This window comes from Electrona antarctica, assembly GCF_951216825.1.
Source record: "Electrona antarctica genome assembly, chromosome: 16".
Lineage (NCBI taxonomy): Eukaryota > Metazoa > Chordata > Actinopteri > Myctophiformes > Myctophidae > Electrona > Electrona antarctica.
In genome coordinates, this window is record NC_136797.1 from 33007304 (window position 1) to 33032078 (window position 24775).

Genomic DNA, 24775 nt, shown 5'->3' on the forward strand with positions numbered 1-24775 from the left:
TCCTTTTACCTTGTCGCTGTGGTCTGGATTAAGGGTAGCCTGTTTGTAAACTTGTAAGATGTATATACATTGTGAGTAATTCACAATGATCACAAAAATATTGTTAATTGGTTGGAATGTGAAATAAAAATGTCAGCATGTAAGATTACACATTTTCAGCAATATGCTAATTTCAACTTGGAAAAATTCTGCATGTCGTCTCGACTAACTGTCGGCAGCAGGGTTTTAATTTAAATGAATTTTCTCAAAAGTGTGACATGGTTAGCAGCACGTCTATCCACGTGCTACACCACTGGTTCTCAACATCAGGTACGGGAACCTCCACCGGTCCAAATGAACCCTTACGGGTCTGTAACTCTGAGTGTGTACACATTTGTACACTCTCAGGGTTAAATGAAAACAGAGGATTTCACAGTAGATTTTGGTCCCAGAGATTAAAACCAAAATCATTTATTCTTGAAATGGAAACTGTTGACAATCACTGTGCTAAACGTCTGGGGGCGTACAGTGGGAACACTACTCCCTGTGTAACAACCTGGAGCAGCTGCAGGGGGCTCTTGTTCCTGGGTCGCTGAAGTCCCACGTGGTCACACCGTTGGGAACATCCTTCTTAGGCGTCACGCTGCTGGGCTGGCTCCATCTGGGAGACCAAGCAGGCACAACCGGGGTGTTAATCATGTCACCGCACATTAACAGCAATAATGTTGTCCATTCATAAGTGCAAAAGATGTAATAAAAAACGAGTCTGAATGATTTACGTGATCTTACTTGTGTTGAGGCTGGCTTAGATAACTCTGCCTCCAGGCTTGATGGATCAGCTGATTAGTCAGTTTCTTCTCAGAATGCTTTGGGCTGAGGTTGGGGACAGCCATGCTGTTGTCATGCGTGGTGGGGACACTGGAGGCAGAGGTTACAAAGCCACTGTCCGCTGAAATGACAGAGGATGCAGTAGATGACGTTAGTAGACAATAGGTTTTCTGCCTGAATCTACATCCTAAATAAAATATTGGCACTTGAGCTATCAGCGTGAGATTATTATTTTTTTATTATTATAATTTTTTCTTTTGATTTACATGCGAGGTGTTGTGAGCTTGTATATCAGCTTTCACTACTTTTGTGTGACACTCTTGCATGATAAAGTCGGAGATTCATTTACGAAAGAAAAACTGTAAGTATATGAATTATGGAGATACAAGGTTTCTGCCCGATAGCAATGATATACAGTTAATCACTTTCAACCTGGCTTCTCTATTTTGGGAAAATAGCAGAAGCAGCTTGTTTTCAGCTTACTCCGAATTATGGCTTAAGCAGTTCAATTTAGCTTGCCTTGTTTTGTTTTAATATATTTCTGAAACTGAAATAACTAGTGGACAAATGATGTGTCTGTGTACAATACATACATTCATTTTGGATATGCAAACAGCATTGCAACTTCTGGTAAAAAGCCAGCAAGCAGCGTATGCTTGTTTAGATCTGCTGCGTTTTCCTTACTTGATTTGTTGGCAGTTTGTGTCAGTAGTCTTAATTGGTTTCAAGTTAATTTAGGGAGCTTAATTAATGTTGATCAAGTAACTAGGAGGTTTGCTAAACAGTTTCGCTGCGCTGTAAACCCCAATCATTCATCAAGGCCGACTTTCTCAGCGGAATGTTTTTACACTCCAAATTATAGTGCCTTTGTTCAAGATCTCATAACAATCTTTGCAATCATGTGCACAATAACTGTAATTGTGCCATAAATACATTGTTGAACAAATATAGTGACTTGAATGTGAAGTCTGTCCTATTTTAATTATATTGTAAATGATGCAATGCCGCTGCTACTATGGCCTGATTGTATGTGTGTGTGCGCGTGTGTTTGTGTGCGCGCGTGCGTGCGTGCGCGCGTGCGTGCGTGCGTGCGTGCGTGCGTGCGTGCGTGCGTGCGTGCGTGCGTTCAAATTATGAGTTGAACATTAAAATAGATCAAGAGGAATTTGAGGAAGTCAGGGAATTCAAATGTCTGGGTGTCATTCTTGACTCTCAACTAAAATTTTATAAACACATCAAAAAGTTGAGCAAGACTCTAAAAACTAACCTGAACTGCTTTAGACTAAGCAGACAATATATACCACTGCACACAGCCCAATTGTTTATGCATGCCATGATTTTTTTCCCATATCTCCTACTGTATTACTGTCTGGGGCCAGGCCTCACAGTCAGTCATCATCACATCACTTTATAAACAAGCACTGAAAATAATGGATACAAAACAATGAAATGGCATCATTGCATAATACTTAGAAAATACAACACGCTTAGTTTTGACAGTTTTATTAAATTCTCTTTCATTAAGGTAATTTTCAAATGTGTTCATGATCTTGCCCCAGCGGTAAAAAAGGACCAGATAGACCAACTAGTAGGATCACAAGGGGATCAGCAGCCGGCAGCCGGTAGGTGATCCCTGGTAGCCTGTTTTAGGTAGATGTGTAGCTGTAAAAGATTGTTTTAGGAAGATGTATAGCCGTATAGAAAGGCCTAACCAGGGACTGGGGTTGCAAATTAGCCTTGGCTACGAACCTATATACAATGCAACAGTTTCATGTTTTTACAACTTGATACATTGTTTTTTTGTATTGTCCCTGTTAAATAAACGTATACATAAAAATAAAATAACGTTATATGTTGTTTTTCATTGATAGCATCGGGTGGATACCTCATTAGTTAAAATATGGAGATTCTGCCAGACAGCAATGATATGCTATTTTTTTTTAAATATATATATATATATATTTTGTAGTCGGGTAAAGGGGGCATATTGATTAAAAAAAATCAGGAAAAGGGGGTACTTGAAGCCAAAAAAGTGTTGAGAACCTCTGATGCATGTGAGTTGGTACCTGAGCAGGGTTGTTCAGGCGAGGTGGGGGGGGTGAGGGGTACACCGCAGTGGTGCAGTGAGTCTCTACTGAGGCCCTGAGAAGCAGCCGCTGGTGGGGGCTGCTGTACAGGTAGGTCCCCCTGGGCGATCAGCACAAAGGCTGCTGGGTAGGTCATCCTCACACCACCTGAAAAGGTTGAGAAAGTTGAGTTTTACGAGTCAATTGTAAATGTAATGCAGTATTCATTAATATCATTCAGTCACAGAGTAATATCCTCAGTGTAATTTATAATTACAGGTCCATTTGGTTACATTTGTACAATGTTAACACAGAGGACTTTGCAGCCGTGTTGATTTTGTCGACTAATACTAAGACAAAAAAAAAGTTTGTCGGCTACCTTTTTTCACTGACTAAAACTAAATGAAAACTAAGCTATGATGACTAAAACTAAGACATAGATATTGACAACTTCGTCAACTAATAAAAACTAGACTAAAATGTTAGGAAGGGACTAGTGGACAAGAGATCCAGTATAAATAAAAGACAAGTCATTTTACACTTGGTTGTGGTGTGAGCTTGTAGATCTGCTATAAAATCAGCCATTACGACGGCATCAAGGCCCACCAAAATACATTTTAGTCGACTAAATCAACTGTAGATTTAGTCGACTAAAATCTTATGATATTTAGTCGACTAAAACTAGACTAACACTAAAACATTCCAGATAACTAAAATATGACTAAAACTAAATTAGGTTCTATTCCATAGACTATGACTAAACTAAAATCAAAATTTCCTGTCAAAATCAACACTGCTTCACAGTGCACTCCTTTTTTCTCCGAGCTGTAAAAGAACATAACCTCCTAGTACGTTCGCTATAATGGCCCGACTTGTTATCCACGGATATGCTCACACGCTTATCAGCTCGTTATTCAGATAAAACACCCTCTCAAACGCCTCCTCACACACACTCGCCCTGCTATCGTTCCACGCGCCTCAGGCTACAGTGCATACAGTAGGGGGCTGTAGGCTTTCTTCTCAAGGTGTAAAAGGCACTGCTACTATTAGGCTTTGATTTCAATCAGGTCAAAACCGTCAAATCAATGCGCCGGGGTCAGACAGTCGATGAGATCTGATTACACAGAGCTGTGTATATCTCTCCCGTGGGCCTCACCTCTCCGTATCCTCTGCTCCTGTCTTCTCTACTGCTCTCCTTTCCCTCTGATCCACTCATCCCCTCCTTTACCCCCCCTCCTCCCCGAGAGGCGTCAAAGGCCTCTGAAGAACACTGCAGCTGAAGCACACTTCAATAGCATCGCATTCACAATTACCTGGATCTCAGACTGCCCGAGAGCCTACAATGCAGACTGAGGGCTAAATCAATGCAGGGTTGTTTTTCTTGCGGTTTTTCTCTCCCCGGTGTAGAATCACCAGCATCTAATGTGTTCTCTGGGTGTTCTTAAGCTGGAAGGACTTTCAGCGTGCTTTTATTGGGTACTGAGGCGGGAGAAGAGAATGACATAAAGAGTGGACCCTGTGGAAGGCTTGCTGAGCTGAAACGCGTTGGCCACCTTGCACGTTTTTGGCGGTGTCGCTCTGTATGAGGCTAGCCGTCCGTAAGAGGATTGGTCTGTCTGTGTGATTGTCCGGTGATACTCTTGCAAACTGCTGGATCAATCCGCACCTCATTTTGTAGGTACTTTATACCTCAAAATGTATGTTTTCTGTATATTGTTTTAACTTGTCAATGGGGTTTGGAAACGTTGACCAAATTTGGAGTCATACTTGCATACAGTATGTTACAAATGAGTCTGACGCCATAGACAGACGACTGGCATTACTAGCCGACACATGCAGTCTGAGATCCACATCAGAGCTACACCGTTCCCATGTGGATCTCGAAATCTACATGATTTAATTTTTCTTAATTAATTAATCTTTAACTAAGCCATGGTGGAATAAAGGCTTTCAAAAATGTCACAGTGCATCTTGGATCCTTAATTAAGTTCTTCTGAAGTACTTTGCAATTGTTTTTCTGCAAAAGAAAGTCACTTCAATTCATCTAATGCTTATTAACATGAAGTAGTTTTTGGTCTAATTGTGTAATGTTGTCATGAATAACCATGTGGAGATTAATATTTCCTTGAAGCTGCAGCTTATCTTGAAGTGTTAGCATTCATTGATGCTACGAAAATGGCTTAGAATACTGTACCAGCACACAGTAATGTCCTCTGAGTGTGTGCAAAATTTATAAATTGACAGTGAGGACTTTACTGTGCAAAAGCAGATTTATGCAATACAAAAACAGATATTTTTCCTGTTGCAACGTCAAGAAACACGTTCCAGTTTTTCCATACCTACAATGACCTCCACCGCCACGTGACAGTGAGGGTCGTAGGCCTGCCCACCATCTGCTTTCTCTTTCTCCTTCTCCTTCTCCACATTTCCCTCTTTCTGGCAAAGCACCATGGGATAGAAGTAACTCCACTCCTCCATCAGCTTCCGAACCGCCGGGTCGCTCATCTTATAAGCCTGACCTGTCAGAGTGCCACTGAGACCGTAGGGACTCAGGATCACTACGGGGACAGATGGACGACATGGACGAGACGGGGAAAAGAAGGGACGGGCGGACAGATGGACAGACAAACAGATTCAGAGATTACAGTGTACAGTTAAGTATATCACAGATATGAACAGGGCTGTTCACACCAAGAACTACACAGTAACTATTAATACAGTACATAGTTTGGAAGGCACAGTCTATATTCTATAACGACAACTAGAGTGGTGAACGATATCGCTGGGGTCACTTTCAGAGCAATTCGATGAACAACAGCGAATCAAAATCATCATGTTTGCTCACATCATTATGATTATCTTTATAGTTATGATTCTTGATGTGGACAGGCCCCTAGGATAAAGCTAAAGCTGAAATCCAGGAATTGTCCCAGGTAGGACATAAAAGGTACGGAATTCAGCTTACACATTTGAACCCCAGCATGCCTATTCTGGGATGGAACATTCGCCAAAAATAGCCAATCTGCAAGCTTGTGAGCTTGTAGATCGGCTATCTTTCTCAAAGTACAGTTGTACTGAAGTGTGGTGTTTCTGCTCTCTCACCTTGTACTGGTGTAGTGGAGGTCTGTGCTCTCTCACCTTGTACTGGTGTAGTGGAGGTCTGTGCTCTCTCACCTTGTACTGGTGTAGTGGAGGTCTGTGCTCTCTCACCTTGTACTGGTGTAGTGGAGGTCTGTGCTCTCTCACCTTGTACTGGTGTAGTGGAGGTCTGTGCTCTCTCACCTTGTACTGGTGTAGTGGAGGTCTGTGTTCTCTCACCTTGTACTGGTGTAGTGGAGGTCTGTGCTCTCTCACCTTGTACTGGTGTAGTGGAGGTCTGTGCTCTCTCACCTTGTACTGGTGTAGTGGAGGTCTGTGCTCTCTCACCTTGTACTGGTGTAGTGGAGGTCTGTGCAAGGCTGATGTGGTCCTCGGTGATGTGATAGGCTGGCTGGTGTTGGACGATTTCTACACTGGTACACACATTGCTCTCCCCATGGAGGAAGAAGGTGAAAGCGCATGACAGATGCTCACTGTGGAGACAAGAGAACAATGAATTAATCACCCAGTATAGGAAGTTATTGTGGAGGTGTTGTGTACTGTATATATATATATAGGAGCCAGGACAGTGATTCTCAACCTTTTTCATACTTTATACAATGTGTATCACCAATGTACAATATACTGCAAAATCTGCAGAGATATTTTAACTCAGAGTTAACCCATTTTGGGCGGGAACCCCTTTTGGTGTTTTAAGCATTATGTTATAGTTTAGCTATTGAAAAATAGCAGATCTACAAGTTCATAGCGCGCCACTCGGTGGCGCGCTATGAACTTGTAGATCTGCTATTTTCGAAAAATCGTTAAAATGTGCCTCAAATCTTTCCGAAAATTGTCATGATTTAGAAAACTTTTTTTTTAAATTTCGACGTCAGGCCTGAATGGGTTAAGTGTGTACTAGTGTATAGAATCAAATGGACATGGACGTAGTAAGGTTGGCTCAATTTATACAGAGTTACAGATGCGTTAAGCGTCCGCTTGGTTCCTAACTATCAATGATTTAGCCCCCTCAAGGACCCCTGGGGATCCCTCCTGGACCCCACATTCAGAACCAGTGCTATAGGCTATACACTGTCACTGTACTGTAATAAAGCTTTTAAGCGATCCTGTAGGAAGAATGTGGCCTGACACTTTATGAAGCTGCAAATGTACCACCGTCAAATATCCCAGCATATATCTGTAACTACATTATGTATTAAATGTTTACTGTTATGAGATTCAGAGCATGCACGCTGCATTGATTGTTTGGCTGTAGAAATAAAATATATATTCAACAGAACACATGCATGATGTGCCTGCAAAGTGCAACTTCTACTGTAAATGAATCTCTAAATGTGCATTTGGTCTCCTCATATAGCAGAGAGAATTAACTCTTACTTATTCATTCTTACTAAAAAGTCTTCCTTCACTTTCGCTTTACTTGCATTGATCATTTTAGTCATTTTCCACATACTATAGCCCCCGTATTGCAGGCATAAATCCTCATTTGGACTTGAATGATCACGGTGGCATCATGTTCAGATACTGTAAACATCATACTCTTTATTACAAGTCCGAGACATAGCTCACCATGCACTCCTTATCACATAGGGGTAATCACAGGGCCATTATTGCAATCTATACATCGCCCGGTGGGCTGGACGCCATTAACTAGCCAGATTGCTTCATTGATGTACATTTTTAATCTATAAAGCCTCTTACTGCCGTGGTTTATGTATAACAGGCTGACAATAAAGTCAGCAGGTACTGTAATCTCCGTGTGATTTCCCCGCTGCCTGTGTAATATCCTCTCCTTGCCCTGAGGAAACGGAGCTTGTGTTTGAGCCATAATGGATCATCAAATTCAATACAGTGACCAATTCCGCCAGCCACACATGGGCAGAATTAAACACAGCGCCGGGGGAGGGCGGGGAATAAATGAGATCATCCTGCAGGGCGACGCTGACCACCGCGGCCAGCAGGTGGCACTGATGGCACTGAGGTATGGGAGGAGGGAGATTTCTCTGTTTAAACAAAACATAAACAGTCTTGAGAAAAATCACCACAGCAGGGTGTTCCAGGGGTCTTACACACAGTATATCAACACGCATGTATAGTGACGGAAGAAGTACTCATATTTATATACTGTATCTATACTATATATCTATACCACAATGTAGACATACACTGTAAAAGTCTGGTATTCAAAATGTACTTGAGTAAAAGTACAAAAGTACAATAGTTGTAGTGGAGTAAAAGTGCAATATTTGTGTCTGAGTGGAGTAGAAGTAATGGGAAATACTCCAGTAAAGTAACAATACTGTACCTCAAAATTGTACTTAAGTACAGTACTATGTACTACCACCGCACACATACAGTACATATGCTTACACACAATGTGTTGTGTATTGCTGTACACAAGTACAGCAACACATACACTCACACAAGTGTTCACGGGCACGCAATGCACATACGCACATGAGCACGTGCACACACATTTCAAGCAAAGTAGCTTACACTGACCTACTCTTATAACTCTACTCCATCATTTCAATAATTCACATTTCTACAGCGCAAAAAAAAAATTCAGTGTCTTTCCCCTCCAACCCCGTCCTTGCTACGTCATAAGGCCATATGAAGTTATATATAGCTCCTAGGGGTGCCTTTGGGGAAGATACCATAAGATAGGTCTTTATAGGATAGTTACTATTGTACAGAATAGTTGAAAGTCAGTGTACGACCCAGGCTACCACACACACACACACACACACACACACACACACACACACACACACACACACACACACACACACACACACACACACACACACACACACACACACACACACACACACACACACACACACACACACACACACACACACACACACACACACACACACACACACACACACACAGAGTTCCGCCCTGGTCAAATGAAAAGCAAACTTTGTTTGCTGACGCTGTAGTGGCCTGCTCATAGTGCATCACTTCTACCTGAAGCTATTTGTACTCAATTAATGGACAGGAGTTCAAGGTGCTTCAAACAGAAGAGCGTAATTACAGTGTTTTTTTTTTCATGACTATAAGGTCTCTTCAAAACAGAATCTCTAGATTTAGTCAAAATAAACATCCACATCATGCCATATAAAGTGCTGGCTGGCTGGCTGGCTGGCTGGCTGGCTGGCTGGCTGGCTGGCTGGCTGGCTGCCTGCCTGCCTGCCTCTTCTTCCTCTCTGAGTGTGTGCCGTTGCTATGTTTTGGAGTGAGATGACTATCCAGTAGCACGCTGGCTGATTCTATTCATATTTCAGCAGTGTGGAGGACGTGAGCTGAAAGTGTAGTGCGCTGATGAGGCACCGCGCATTGAAAAGAAACTAGCTTTGACTGCGATACTTAACCACTTAAGTCCTCTATACTTAGTAAAGTAACACTTAGTTAGCCCAGGTCAACTTGGTCTTTGGTCTTTTTTTTAAAGATTTGTTCTTGGGCTTTTATGTCTTTATTTATAGGATAGTAGTCTGACAGAAAATGGGGAGAGAGATGGGTAGCGACACGCAGCTAAGGTCATTGGGTTCGGGATTCGAACCAGGTGCCTGGAACACTACGTCAGTGGCCCAGGCCTATCTCTTGACCAAAGGTTTCTGCAAATGCCTCAAACCCCCCCCAAACCCCCTCCCAAGTAGGGACGCTCGGGACGAGTCGGGTTCAAGTGATTAACTATTATTCTGAGCAGTTCAATGATGACAACACTGTCAACTGGGATAGCTTAGAATTAGATTGTGGAAGCTTCCGAAAGGTTATAATCTTTAACTAAGCCAATTAGTCTAAATATGACTATGTAATAATCAGCCCACTGGGTCCATTACATTGGTACAACTCTGGTTAAGGGCAATTACTTGTGAGTGGAGCCTGAGCAACAGCGTCATACTGTAGGGCAATGATACAATACAGCTGGAAGATTGATGTTCCCTGTCCTTTTACAAAGGGCATTTTCCTGCACAGTAAGCGGGTGTGAGTGTGTGGACACACTGGGCTCCCTGCATCCTTGCGGACATCTGTGCAGTCTCTGTGCACGTGTGTGCGTGCGTGCGTGCGTGCGTGCGTGCGTGCGTGCGTGCGTGCGTGTGTGCAAATGCATGTGTGTATGTTTTGTGTGTGCATTCATGAGTGCATGCATGCGTGCAGGTGTACAATGTGCGCACGTGTGTGTGTGTGTGTGTGTGTGTGTGTGTGTGTGTGTGTGTGTGTGTGTGTGTGTGTGCGCTGTATTGCCGCTGTGTGTGCTGGTCTGTATGAGTGGAAGTATTAATAAATGAAGAGGAGTGATGGTTGAGACTAGCCCCAGGGCTGACAGTACTAGAGAGAGAGAGAGAGAGAGAGAGAGAGAGAGAGAGAGAGAGAGAGAGAGAGAGAGAGAGAGAGAGAAGAGGGAAAGAGAAGTGAGAGAGGGAGAGAGGTTGGAGGAGGAGGAGGAGGAGGAGGGAGGAGAGAGAGGGAGAGAAGAGGAGGAAGATGTGGGGATAGATAGAGGAGGAGAGAGAGAGGGTGGGTGAGGGGTGGGAGTGGAGAAAGGGCAATGGAGATAAGGGAGAGACAAAGAGAGAGGATGGGAGAAAGAATTAAAGAGAAGGTATGAAGGCATGGTAGGAAGTAGAATCTATATCTAGACAGACAGACAGACAGACAGACAGACAGACAGACAGACAGACAGACAGACAGACAGACAGACAGACAGACAGACAGACAGACAGACAGACAGACAGACAGACAGACAGACAGACAGACAGACAGACAGACAGACAGACTCTTATTAAGAGAAAGATATTGAGTATAATGAGGTACAACGAGGAGGTACAAGGAGGCATATTTACAATTTAGGCATAAGACGCTCTTAATCCAGAGTGATTTACAATAAGCAAGGTCAACACAAGCTAATACATCAAATGCATAGAAAAAGTAATCTAGGACCATAGGTAAACCAAAAACCTATCAGTCTAGAATAACAAACAGGATATCCAAAAACAGGATTGAGTGACCACTGCAATGTGTGCCTTGAATGAGAGCTGACTGTCCAGGACAACACCTATAGATTCTTAGCGGTTGAAACCGAAGTCACCAGGGCGTGGTCTATAGAAATAGTTAGATCCTGCGTGGGGCACCCTGAGCGCACAGGACGGAGTTCTCCGCCCTATCAATTAGTAACGCCCAGCGCTCAAGACGGAGATTGATCAAAAGGACGGAGATTAATGATATCAAAACCGATCGCATCGCCCCACAGGCTGGGAGTGTTCGATGTTGCGCAACAGTGGGACGTCATCGGAAATGTCCCCCCCCCTGTTTAGCCGACGAGATGGAAAATCTTAAAACGTGAATTACTCTTGATCTAAATCATTCCGTCCAATTCTAAGAAAAGATTATGTGTTAGACGGCCCACCGCGGTCCCGTCGCTAGTCGCGATAGAATTAATCATACCTCCCGTTGTTGTCGATCGCCTCAAGAGTGTTTTGGCTACATCTAGCTACTACAGCCACATCTGGGATAACATCCGGTCCGTCGCTAAATGTGCTCCGCTGCTATAAATCGCTGGGCGCTAGCTATGATTTAATGGATTAAATAACCCTGGGCGTTCGGGGTGTTAACTGGGAACAAGTATAGAGGGTATGCGCATGCATAAAGTGAATGGCAAATCGAGTGGCAAAGTGAGAGGCAAAGTGAGTTTAACGTTGTTTAATGCAATCAGATAGGACCTTTCTGTTTTGATATAGGCCTATGGGCATTGGGCTGTCAAGGCCAGAAAGCATTTTTTGGCCACTCAGTATAGGCGTTCCCGCATAACTTCCGGGTTTGATGATGTCACACGCATATACCCTCTATAGTGAGATACAATGGGGTACATTGAGGCATAGTGAGGTGCAGGGAGGTAGAGGGAGGTTGCATTAAAACAAAATGATAGAATGGTGGAAGGGTGAATAATTCAGCATTACACACCCTGTGTTGAGATCACAGCCATCCTTAATGGATGACTACTGAGAGCAATTATTGCTTTTATGATGATATCAATCAAGGGATGTGGGACTGGAGAGTGCCCCATGCACTGACACTCTATACACTGTCCAACCTGTGTGTGTGTGTGTGTGTGTGTGTGTGCGTGCGTGCGTGCGTGCGTGCGTGCGTGCGTGCGTGCGTGCGTGCGTGCGTGCGTGCGTGCGTGCGTGCGTGCGGAGAGTCACAATTAAGAGTCAGTCTGTGGGTGCTCATAGTTTGAGTGTACAAAGACATATGCTCACACGTACCTTTCCATTATACACATGCATCAAGCGTATGTACTACTGCATGCTTGAACTGCATCAGAATAAATAGTTGCCTGGTGCATGAGATTCACTTATGTTTAAGACATGACAACATGTGTTACCACGTGTCATTCACGCCCCGCTGCTAGGCTCCCAGGCAGCCAGTGGTGACTAGTCGGTCACTGGGGGGTCTAGATAATATAGTCTGACATGCATAAGGGTCTGCGTGCATGCACGCACGCACTCACACAAACACACCTTCGCTACATAATTACATTCATGCACACTTATCAACACACCAACATAATAAATATCATCATGCTCCCATGTCTAATGTAATGGAAAATAGAAAAGAAAGGTGAAAATGGAGCCTGCATGCACGGGTTCCCTTTAGATGTTGTAGCGTGAGAAAAGCCCAGAGACACGTGACAGAACAAAACGGACCGAGAAAACTGACAAACGGAACAAACAATGTGACAAATGGAATGAGAAGAAATGTAATTTCTTACAGACACCTCATGGTCTGCTAATGCTTAGATTTCATTAGCCACAACCATATGCATACTAAACAGATATGATAGGGTTCTCTCCATGCTAGCAGGAGAAGCTGAAACGCAGGAATCTGTGAGATGATCCTCCGGCTAATCTCTTCCATGCAGCACATGTCTCCCCTATAGTGAATTATCGTAATCTGTCTGGCTGTGTGATAATGATGCTTACTAAACAATTTGGAGGCCTGTCCCTCCTAGGGAGTACTACATGTACATGTACATTAAATGCACCAGCACACGCTCAGAAAGAAACTATACAAAAAAAAAAAACAATAGAAATAATATACTGTTACATTACGTACAAGTGTCAATGTTTAACACAGAAATAGGCACAGTAGACTGACACCTATTGCACTCCTCAAATATTTTCACACACATACAGGAATATAAACAGATGTTACGTACACACACACACACACACACACACACACACACACACACACACACACACACACACACACACACACACACACACACACACACACACACACACACACACACACACACACACACACACACACACACACACACACACACACACACACACACACACACACCCTATTAACACAGGGATAAGGGGAATGCAGTCAGCTTTGATGTATTATTCATTGGCCCCCAGTGGGTGGCCTTAGCCAGTATTGCTATCACAATGTTAGCCCTCAAACACTCCGGCAGCTATTTATATGGATTCACAATGAGTAGCTGCCACGCTCAAGGACACACTGTCGTTACTCTCTTCACAGGGATTAAGAAGCATAGAAGAATAACGCTGTCTATTCCAATTCTGCTTTTTGGATTTATTGTTAAATTACTGAAAAAATTACAATCCCCAGAAATGCAGTCAATGGAACCGTGGGCCTTACAAATTCTGCCGAATGGAAAAGAATGAGCCATTGACTAGATACGTCAACATGAGAAGCAGATGACTTTTCCCTTTTTCATTTTTAGCTATAATTGCTGCAAAAGAACAAGTCTGGTGTGCTGTTACCGAGATGTATCGCCTGCATTCTATTGATCCATGTCTCTCTCTTTTCTCTCTTACTGACATGGCATTGAAAATCGAAAGGATTATGTACCTTTAAATATGTGTCCCTTTGCTTTTTGTTGGCCAGTAAATGGTCCTGTTAACCACATGGACCCCGGTCAATGAAGTATAGGGTTTTAGCCTTAAACCTCGTAAACTAAGCGGTTAAAGAGGACCCGATGCTCATGCAGAATATCCCTTTACATTGCATTAATATCCCTAATATATCTATGATGGGACACATTCATGAGCTAAAACCATTTGAATGGTGGCATTTCTGAGCCATACAAATTTGGACTTGATAAAGCTCAAGTGCTTTATCACTTGAGCAATGCATTTTGTATGATCATGAATGATATGCACACAGAAAATGCTTGAAAAGCCTTTTGAATGAGAATAAATCAGGTTCCAGAATGTTCTGGGGAAACCTTGCTGCACTGTATTTACAATTAGGCATTTAGCAGACGCTCTTAATCCAGAGTGATTTACATTAAGCAAGAACAAAAAGCATGGCAATACATCATATACATAAAAAAGTAGTTATCATGAATCATACGTAAGCTAAGAACGTAACAGTGGAATATCTATATAATGAAACTATGCATATATACTTTATAGTGCTATAAATGCTAGTCTACATAAAATGCTATCTAAGTATCTGTAAGATTCTGTATCGGTATGATTTTAGACCATTGAGCATAATTGTACAGTACATACAGAGCAGCAGTTGTGAAAAGTAACAAAGTACATTTACTTAAGTACTGTACTTAATTACAATTTTGAGGTATTTGTACTTTACTTGAGTTATTTCCAATTTCCTATACTTCTACTCCACTACAACTTGGATCCAGATATTGTAATTTTATTCAACTACAATTATTTGAAAACTTTAGTCACTAGTTGCTTTGTAGATTTGTATTATTACAAAGCATACATTAACAACTTTCAATCGAAAATGGTCGATATACAATCTCTCACGATGCGACGCATTGTGAGCTTGTAGATCCGCTATTTTCTAAAGATTTATATAAACTTGAAATTGGCCATTCTGCATAATGAGTACTTTCTATTGGTACATTAAGTACGCAGGCACGCAGGCACGCAGGCACGCACGCAACGCACGCACGCACGCACGCACGCACGCACGCACGCACGCACGCACGCACGCACAGGTACGTGCACTGTGCACATTACCAGCTCCCTTCTGCTCTAACAAAGCCTCACTCCTGAAATACTGACTCAATTACTGTGTGCCTTTTAGTGCTGTCAGCCAGCCAGTCAAGCATTAATTTCATCAGCCTGTCAGCAAGAGTCTTAACTGTCAGTCAGTATAAACTCGCAACAGGCAGTTAGTCAAGTTGGTCGGACAATCCTGCAATCAGTCACCCAGTCACTAAGCCAGGAAGACATTCAGTCAGCCTGTTAATTAGACACTTTTAGACAGTGAGACAGTCACCAAATCAGCTTAGTCATTAAAACTAAAAACATCCTATAATTGATATCAGGGCCAATATCATCTCCTTCCTTCCTCCCATCTTTCCTTTTTTTGATTGATTGATTGATTGATATCTTTATTGATCATGAAATAAAAAGCATATGTCACATGTAACGTACATCCTCCATGATCAAAAGGATAACACAAACAGCTCCTTCCCATTCCTTAGTATGCGGTGTGTATGTACAGTAGCAATGCTGTTGGTGCATGAAATGTATAGAGTTTCACGAATCACGATGTGAACAAGTCTCTGAGTGAATGCATGGGTGTACCTGCCACTCAAAGCGTGCGTGCGTGCGTGCGTGCGTGCGTGCGTGCGTGCGTGCGTGCGTGCGTGCGTGCGTGCGTGCGTGCGTGCGTGCGTGCGTGCGTGCGTGCGTGGCCGAAGGTTCATCCACTCCCATAATATGGGGGGAAAACGGAAAGACTGTCCCGATGCGGCAAGCTGACGGAGCTGGTGAACTATAACCCGGGTGTGATAGGCACTAACCAATGGGACGACAGATACAGCCTGAAATGAAATTATGTATTTTTGAGCTGTGCACACCGCTCCAATGACTGGCCACGCGTGTCCCTAATGTATGTCTGTTTGGTGTATGAACAGTACCACTCTGCATGACTATAACTATTAGTATTACTACCACTACAGAATATGCTCTAGTCTATTACTGTATAATCAACATGCAAAGCCTAGCTGGACCATATTGTGTAAAATGCTGAATTTGATAACTAATACTGTCTGTGTGTGTGTGTGTGTGTGTGTGTGTGTGTGTGTGTGTGTGTGTGTGTGTGTGTGTGTGTGTGTGTGTGTGTGTGTGTGTGTGTGTGTGTGTGTGTGTACACACACACACACACACGCACAGTATATATATATTGTAATCCTTATGTAGCTTGTCATGACCTTGAATTGTGGCCTGACATGCAATGTTCCGTTGACTAGGTCAGTGACTGCTAATATTTCAATGTTGTTGTTATCTCCAGCCATACTGTAGTTTGTAGTAGGAGGTTAACAGGAGAGGAGAGATATCTATGAAATACCGTAACATACTATCCATAATTCACATGAATGTCAACACACTACTGTACAGTGTACACACCACTCTGCCACGTTATAAAACATTCTTCTGTGCATAGACAGAATCAGATTATGCACATAATTTGTACAGCGCATCTGGAAAATAAATATACAAACAAACACAATATATACAATACTGCTCACTCAATAAAACTAAAAAGACAAAAAATTGCTTGTCATTTAGGGAGGAGAGCTCATATAAAACATGGCCTCAGTATCTGGTCAATGTAGTCAGTGCAAATGAATGGGGGAGGTATAGGTATGTACCTATAGAAATATGCTCAAAACGTATTACATTGAGCTGACTGGGGTTTAAGTCATGCATATATTGTAGTTGCAGAGGAAGATAGACTCCAATGGAATTATTCAGCTCTCTTTGGTAATACTTAATTTACTCTCTCTCTCTCTCTCTCTCTCTCTCTCTCTCTCTCTCTCTCTCTCTCTCTCTCTCTCTCTCTCTCTCTCTCTCTCTCTCTCTCTCTCTCTCTCTCTCCTCTCTCTCTCTCTCTCTCTCTCTCTCTCTCTCTCTCTCTCTCTCTCTCTCTCTCTCTCTCTCTCTCTCTCTCTCTCTCTCTCTCTCTCTCTCTCTCTCTCTCTCTGCCCCCCTTTGGTGTCTGATGCAATCCGTTACCAACCCAGAGTGTTTCTCTCTTTCAGACACAAAGACACAGGCAGCGTGGCGCTTCAGAGGAGGATAGAAGGGGAGGAGAGGAGGGGAAGAGGTGGGTATCTTCTCCTAGATGTGCCAATCCTCCCCATGCCCAAGAGGCACAGCAGAGATAAACACCAGAGAAGTCTGACAAAGGCGCACGAGCCGGCATGGGTATGGGGGCATGCGAGCGCGCACGCACACACGCACGCGCACGCACACACACACACACACACACACACACACTCTGCAGTGCCCCCTATTGGACTAAAAGGCATGGGAATAGCGCTGATTGGGTAGCGAAACAGAGAGACAAAGGAAACGGTTGAAGCTGAAGGTCTCGGCTCACATCTAACTGAGTGGAGTCCTGCGGTGTGGCATGAAAACGCCGCCATCCTCTGGGCTCTGAGGACTGACCCTGTCACTTGTGCACCGTGGTCATCACGGGCTCATGTGAAGACACTGTGTGGTGTTATGTGGTACGCGCTGTGTTGCGTTGTGCCGGTGTGCAGTGTGGTAGTGCTGGCGTGTGTGTTGTTGGCGACAAGGAGAGAGAGAGAGAGAGAGAGCGCTTGCATGCTCTCATGCATCTGTGATGTGAAGAATTTTTATGTGTGTGGGAAGCTCATCATTTACATAAATTATGCTGTTCAACTGGCCCAGGTGTCCAAACAGTGGATGTACAGTAGGCTATATACAATATATACATGTATATATGTACAGCTACGGTATATAAAATGTAATAGGAAAGTCTCTCCTTTTCCCTCCCATTCTAACCCCTTGAGCTGTGTGCTCAATAATTCACACGGAGAAGGAGTCTGGGGCAGAACAGCAGGGGGTCTACGAGCTGATGATGTTACTCAGACAAAGCTGTCAAACTTGAGCGGAATCAGGGACAATACAAACGGGCTGGAGACCCCCTTACACACACACACACACACAGACTCTGTTGCTCATACAAAGACCCCCTTACACACACACACACACACACACACACACACACACACACACACACACACACACACACACACACACACACACACACACACACACACACACACACACACACACACACACACACACACACACACACACACACAGAGACCCCTTTACATACACACAGACCAATTTACACACACACAGACAGACATAGATCACCTTTACACATACAGTACAGAGACCCCCTGGCGCACACATGATTTCGGACAATGTTTTTATGTGCGCGGGTCACTCACTTGCAAACCCCCAAGTTTGAACCTGGATAAGTCATGGGTCCTCTGGGAAACCCCTCCGTGTAAACCCACAACAGTTTGGATGACATAGTGCAGGGGTTCTCAACCCGTGGGTCGCGACCCCTCGGGGGGTCGCCAAATTATTTTAGGGGGTCCCCAAATTATTTTAAATTTTATTTTCACGATTTTTCAAAAATAGCAGACCTACAAGCTCGTAGCGCGCCACTCGGTGGCGCGCTATGAGCTTGTAGATCTGCTATTTTTCAATAGCTAAATTATAACAATGCTTAAAACACCAAAAGGGGTTCCCGCCCAAAATGGTTTAAGGTTATTGTAGCAGTCAATTTATATTGGGGGTCGGGAGGGGGCGGGGCGGGGGTCCCGAGACATTGCCAAAGCATTTCCGGGGGTCCCCGGCCAAAAACGTTGAGAACCCCTGACATAGTGCACAAGCGTGCGTGCAAAAACTGCATGTACAAACGAACGCTAAATGTATCGCCGCACATCACAGGTTTACAGGTGCAAAAACATGCATGAAATTCTTCCTACAAGCTCCCGTCGTCTGCCGTTTTAAGAAAGCGTAAAGAATAGAGAAAGACAGAAACAGGAAAAACTAGAAAAAGTGCCCTTCTGGGCACAGGTCTCCACCAGGGCAGGTCAGGTTGTGGCCTCCTGGTGGCGCTATAATAGGCCAATGTGAAAAGCGTGCAATTTCTTCATACGCCTTTGATGGTAATTGGATGATTTGACGCATTTTGTTCCAAAAATGTGTTTTGCAAAAATCAACCTGTTGGTGGCGCTATAACAGGCCAATGTGAAAAGGGTGGGATATATTCCTCAGCCTAGTAAGAAAATGTGTGAAAGATTTCACGTAAATTGCATGCTGCGTTCATGATTTGAGGCTTTTGTTCAAAACGGGGCAATCTTGCAAACTGTGAAAGCCAATTATAGCCAATTAGGATGGAATATGAAATATCGGACAGATCCGACTTGAGCACATGACCATAGAGATACTGTGTAACGATTTGTGAGATTTTTGGACAGAATCTGGAGGAGTAATATCAAAAAATGTGTTTTACAAAAGTCGGCCTCCTGGTGGCGCTATAAAAGGCAGATGCGGAAAATGCAGGTCAAAGGTTTGTCCTTAGCCTCTAGGGAGTGTGCATGCAACGTTTCACGCAGATCGGTGCAGTTTTAGGTCAAAAATGTGAAAAGCTGCCTCATGGTGGCGCTATAACAGGCCGTTCTGGAAAATGTGGGGCAGAGGTTCATCGTTGGCATCCAAGGAGTGTGTGTGCAAAGTTTGGCATCGACCGGGTTAACGGTGCCGGAGATTAGCTGTTCACAGACGGACGGAAGGACGGAAGGACGGAAGGACGGACGGACGGACACACGGACGGAGTGCAAAACATACTCTCCCCATGCCTTCGGCCTGGTGGAGACAAAAACAGTGCAGAGAGTAAGAATGACCTGTCACCTGAGGGTGCGGGGACTCGCACTGAATGTCTTAAAGATGGAATGCCGTGATTTCCCTCCCCTAAAACATGATTATCAGGTACTATGATTTTTCAAAAAAGTGTACAGAAAGTGTTAAAATGATGTTTATATTGGTGATCCACCTGAACTGAAAGCCGCACCCACAGCTGTTGTTGTATGATAATATAAAGGGGGAGGGGTTAGGGCTAACATGGTGTATTTCGATTGGGCCTTTTGACTCGAAGGCTTTCAGCTTTCAGGAAGAAACCATAAATACACAGGGAAGACATATTTCAATATTCTAACCACATTAGAGCTGGGATACCAGACCGAAACCCGAGGGGTCCCATTGGGACCCGACGGGTCGGGCTAGGGTCGGGCTCATTACCATAATTGGTGGTCGGGATTCGGTTCGGGCCGGCCATACTGTTGATATATAGAAAATAAAGTGTAAATATGATTATGAATAAAAACGATCCGACTATAGTCTGTCTCTCTGTGTGTTTCCTGGTTAACCAGGACGCGTGGTGCAGCGTGACAACGCACTGCAAGCAGCAGCACCGCTTGTTGTTGCAAGCTTGCAACGCGCCGCAAGCAGCAGCAGCAGCGAACGTAGCCCCATGTGAACCTCAGTCCCTACGCTAATTCTGTAGGTCAGGAGCTACAACATGAGCGTAGGGACTGAGGTTACATATGGGGCGCAGCTGGAAGAACCACTGAAGAGAGGAGGACGGCGTTAGCCTAGGTTGAACTCACCCACGGTGGATGTGATCATCTTCCTCCATGACAACATGTAAACCGCGAATGGTTGGATTAATATAAATAGTTTGATGTATTAGCTGTTAAACAGTGAACAGTTGAGTATGAGTAAATAACTCGATCCGTGCCCATGGACCATGGAAAATAGGCTACCAATAATCGCCTGCCGCTGATTGTTTGATTGAATAGCACTTTATTAAGAGTTTGCAACTTTGCACGAACAGTCCCAAAGTAGCCTACAGCTGCCCGCTGCCCCGCTCCACGCTGTGTGGATTAAATATTGCCAATGCAGAATTGCTGATGTCAAATCAATCATCAATGCTGGTAAGACTGCACGAGTGTTTGTGTGTGTGTGTCGTGTGTACAGTATGTGTGTGTGTGTGTGTGTGTGTTTGTTGTGAGTGCTTGCGGTGCGCTGTGTTATACTGTCAGCGTAGTAGTAGGCTATAAATATATAAAATGGTCCCATTTCATGGTAATTTACAAGACACAACAGTGTGGTATCTAAACGTAACAGTCAGGCAAGGCAAGCTGTACATTATAACAATAACATGCTTGCTGTCAGTGCCTTCCTCAAAGAAAAAAGAAGGGGGGGGGATTGGGGGAAGCGTCGGTGTCGGGCCGGGTCGGGCGCATATATTAATAATTAAGGTCGGGCTCGTTTCGGCCCGATCCCAGCTCTAAACCACATCTGGGGGTCTATGAGTGTTGGGCGGGAGGATTAGGACGAGGACTCCTACTCCTGGTGGGGGCTCCTCACTGGCAGTAGGACACGACAGCAGTGACAACACATGAATGTGTGTGGGGAGGAATGAATTGGCATAATGACTACATTGGGGAGAAAAAGGGGTAAAAAAATAATTGGCTAATTACTAATTAGCATTGCTGTGAATGCTGCTATGTGTGAGGAACATAACTCTTAAATCACTGAGCCTCTCCTCTGCAACAACATTTATGTAGATTTGGGGCATGCTCTCTGGCCTCCTATAGTCCACGATCAGGCCTTGTTGATGTTGAGAGCGAGGTTGCTGTGATGACAACAATTGGTCAAAGTCTGATCTGACCTCAGTATACTAGGAGTAGGGTAGAGAGAGGACTCAGTATACTAGGAGTAGGGTAGAGAGAGGACTCAGTATACTAGGAGTAGGGTAGAGAGAGGACTCAGTATACTAGGAGTAGGGTAGATAGAGGACTCAGTATACTAGGAGTAGGGTAGAGAGGACTCAGTATACTAGGAGTAGGGTAGAGAGGACTCAGCACGCAGACCTGATGTAATGTTGACCATGCTCACAATTTGACGGTGGCTCTTCAGGAAGTCCAGTATCCAGTTGCACTTCATGGTCGGGTCAAGTCTATTACAGTATAATCTCTGAGCTGCATGCGGCGCTTGGAGGGAACTATTGTGTTGAATGCTGAGCTGTAGTCTACACAGCAGTCGTACACATCCATCCCCCTCATAAAGGTGAAAGAGGGGTCTGTGAAGACCCATGGCTAATACACGCACGGTACGCGGTACTTTGTACAGCGTCGCGGTACAAAAGGCACTAATTAAATCCGAAATGTGGATGGCAGAAAATCCACTAAGGACAGCGATCGTGGAATCCGATTTATGGAGGTCCGAAATATTTCAACTGGTTTGCACTGAGATTATATTTGCAATCCCATAGTTGGAACGGTGGTCGGTGGGGCGTTGCTATAGGAACCGGACCAATGTTAAAAGCTTCCGTAGGCCTCAACCATTATATAGACGGAGTATACGTTGGGGTATGTATATATACAGACCTGGGATATGACGCCACCTAGCGTCGACATCTGTATATATACGTAAAAAATAGTTAAGTAGCATGTGAGATGTCAAACTAGGGGTTTTTCAGGATTCTGAATCCATTCCAAGCATTAGTTTTGCATGAAAATCACTTCTTGGCCTAAAAACGGCCATAGCCGTCATCACAAATGTGATGAGGTCAGCACATTTGGGCACATTTGGGTAAGTGGATATGGCCGAATTTAGGCCAAGGAGTGTTTTTCGTGCAAAACTAATGCTTGGTAATGGATTCAGAATCCTGAAAAACCCCTAGTTTGACATGTCACATGCTACTTAAAGTATGTTGAAATTTCGCCTTGTATTGGTTGTCGATGGTGTGGTATACAAAAATGGCCTAACTATTTTTCGCGATGTTTCCGGCAGAGCAGAACTCTCATTCTGTGGACCTTAATGACCAAATTAATACAAAAAACACAAATAAAAAGTATATGTGATGACATCACAGGTTAATCTCTATTCCTTGAGCTTTTGGGCCTGTGGCTCCCCGGCTATTATAGTTCCAAGGGAAGTCAAAGAGGGTCAAGTCACTGCAACCCCTCTGTCTTAACAGGGAGACAAGGGAGAGGTCTCATCGTGTCAGAAAGAAAGAAAGAAAGAAAGAAAGAAAGACCCACACCTCCCTGTCTGTCTGTGTGTCTGAGTGTCTGTCTGGAGCTAATCTTGCAAATCACTTGAGCAATGCATGACTGCCAGCTTTCTTGTGCAAGCTGCCAATAGACCAATACAGCGCAGCGATAGTTCAGGTAGGCATGGAAGGCAGGAGGTATACATGCACTCACCTCCACATTCACATTTGCTAACAAGTTAATTCATACATACACCCATGACAGCCAGACGGTCTCTCAACATTCAACAAGCTAAAACAAACACCCTCAATCTAATGGTTCATTCAGGAAGTCTTTTTAAGCAGAACACTGTTCACTTCATGTTCAGCATTGGTCACAGCTCTGTTCCTGCAGCTGTCTGTGTTCAAACTCCTTCCTAGTCCCCAGCCAGCCTCCTCCTCTGTATGATTCTGTGGATTGTATGATGTTATATCTTTGTATCTTAACTTATGCCTTTGAAGGGCTCAATATTTAAATGTTTATGTTTCTGTGGGTTGTATGTTAATCTGTGTATGAACTTATGCCCTTGACGCGTTTGATATTAATGCAATAACGCTGTATCTTATGCACTGCTTCTGGGGGGTTTGTGATCTCAGAGTCTGTGTCATGCTTGCACAGACAATCTGTATCACAGGAGCAGAGTCACAGCACCAAACAGAATGCACTAGCATTGCAATAAAGGGTTAAAATGGTCCATCCTGAGCTGAAGTGTCTACATGGTAGTATTGATACTTTTACTCGTGGAAAAATAAGAGGTTGACTCTGGTTGAGAGAGGAGACGTAGGGCGTTGGGATTCAGATCAGGGAGGATCTTTGGATGGAAACTGACCAGACGGAAGAGCAGACAGACTTTCGGTTTACCGTAGTTGTGGATAAGTCCTTTTTTTCCCAATATTATTTTAGTCGTCCGAAAGACAGACTTTTGAGGACAGCAAATCCAGATATAAAACTATACAATATATATAGTCACACACACACACACACACACACACACACACACACACACACACACACACACACACACACACACACACACACACACACACACACACACACACACACACACACACACACACACACACACACACACACACACACACACACACAGTTTTCTACTATGAAACCATTCACAGACAGACACATCTACATGCATTTACCTAGAAGTTTGATATTGGTACCACTTCAAATAGCACACAACATTTTAGTCAAGTATAGTAAAGTTTAGTAGTTTTGGAGCAAAACTCATCCTCAATACGCTTCCTATGTGCGACACAGTCACGTACACTCTCAGTCAGTTCCCTACAAATGTCTGCAGGACAGAAATTGAACAGCATAACATGATATTACTAAGGCACACAGATAAGTAAGTTAAGTAGCTTATATTGATTGATACAGATATCGCTACACAGCAAAACACAGTGTATGTTACATTCCTCATGATTTGCCTTCATGGTTCAATTCAGATAAAATCTCCAGACAGAGATTACATAACTGTAACTAAATGGTTTTAATGTGGTCTGATAACAGTTGTCTGATATTAACTGTATTAAAAATAAATCCTTGCATTATTTATTTGTGGTTTCGTTTGGCTAATTGGTTCCCTTGAAGCTGTCAGTCTGTATTTTCACTGTTTAATTAATGCCGTGTCAGCGTGAGACATGAACCATCAAATAAAATACTGAGACCATAGACATAATGTATCTAGAACTGACATTCCTATAGGGTGCAACAGTTAATCGAACTAATCGATTTAATAAATTATGAAAACCAACCGGTAAAATTTAATCAAATAATTGACTAATAATTGATCCAATTATGTCATCTAAGTAATGTGTCATTC

General features: G+C 43.6%; 1 protein-coding gene across 5 annotated transcripts in view; it reads right to left on the reverse strand.

Moving 5' to 3' along the window:
• The window catches only part of LOC306939277 (mediator of RNA polymerase II transcription subunit 13-like), a 147252-nt gene that overhangs the window by 24776 nt on the left and 97701 nt on the right, over positions 1-24775 (reverse strand). For all 5 annotated transcript variants that reach the window (XM_079523846.1, XM_079523845.1, XM_079523843.1 and 2 more), the window contains exons 5-9: positions 6300-6445; positions 5213-5431; positions 2874-3041; positions 769-928; positions 536-640 (exon numbers count right to left, since the gene is read on the reverse strand). In XM_079523846.1, the coding sequence (XP_079379972.1) occupies positions 536-640; positions 769-928; positions 2874-3041; positions 5213-5431; positions 6300-6445 (798 nt within the window). The remainder of the gene's footprint in view (positions 1-535; positions 641-768; positions 929-2873; positions 3042-5212; positions 5432-6299; positions 6446-24775) is intronic.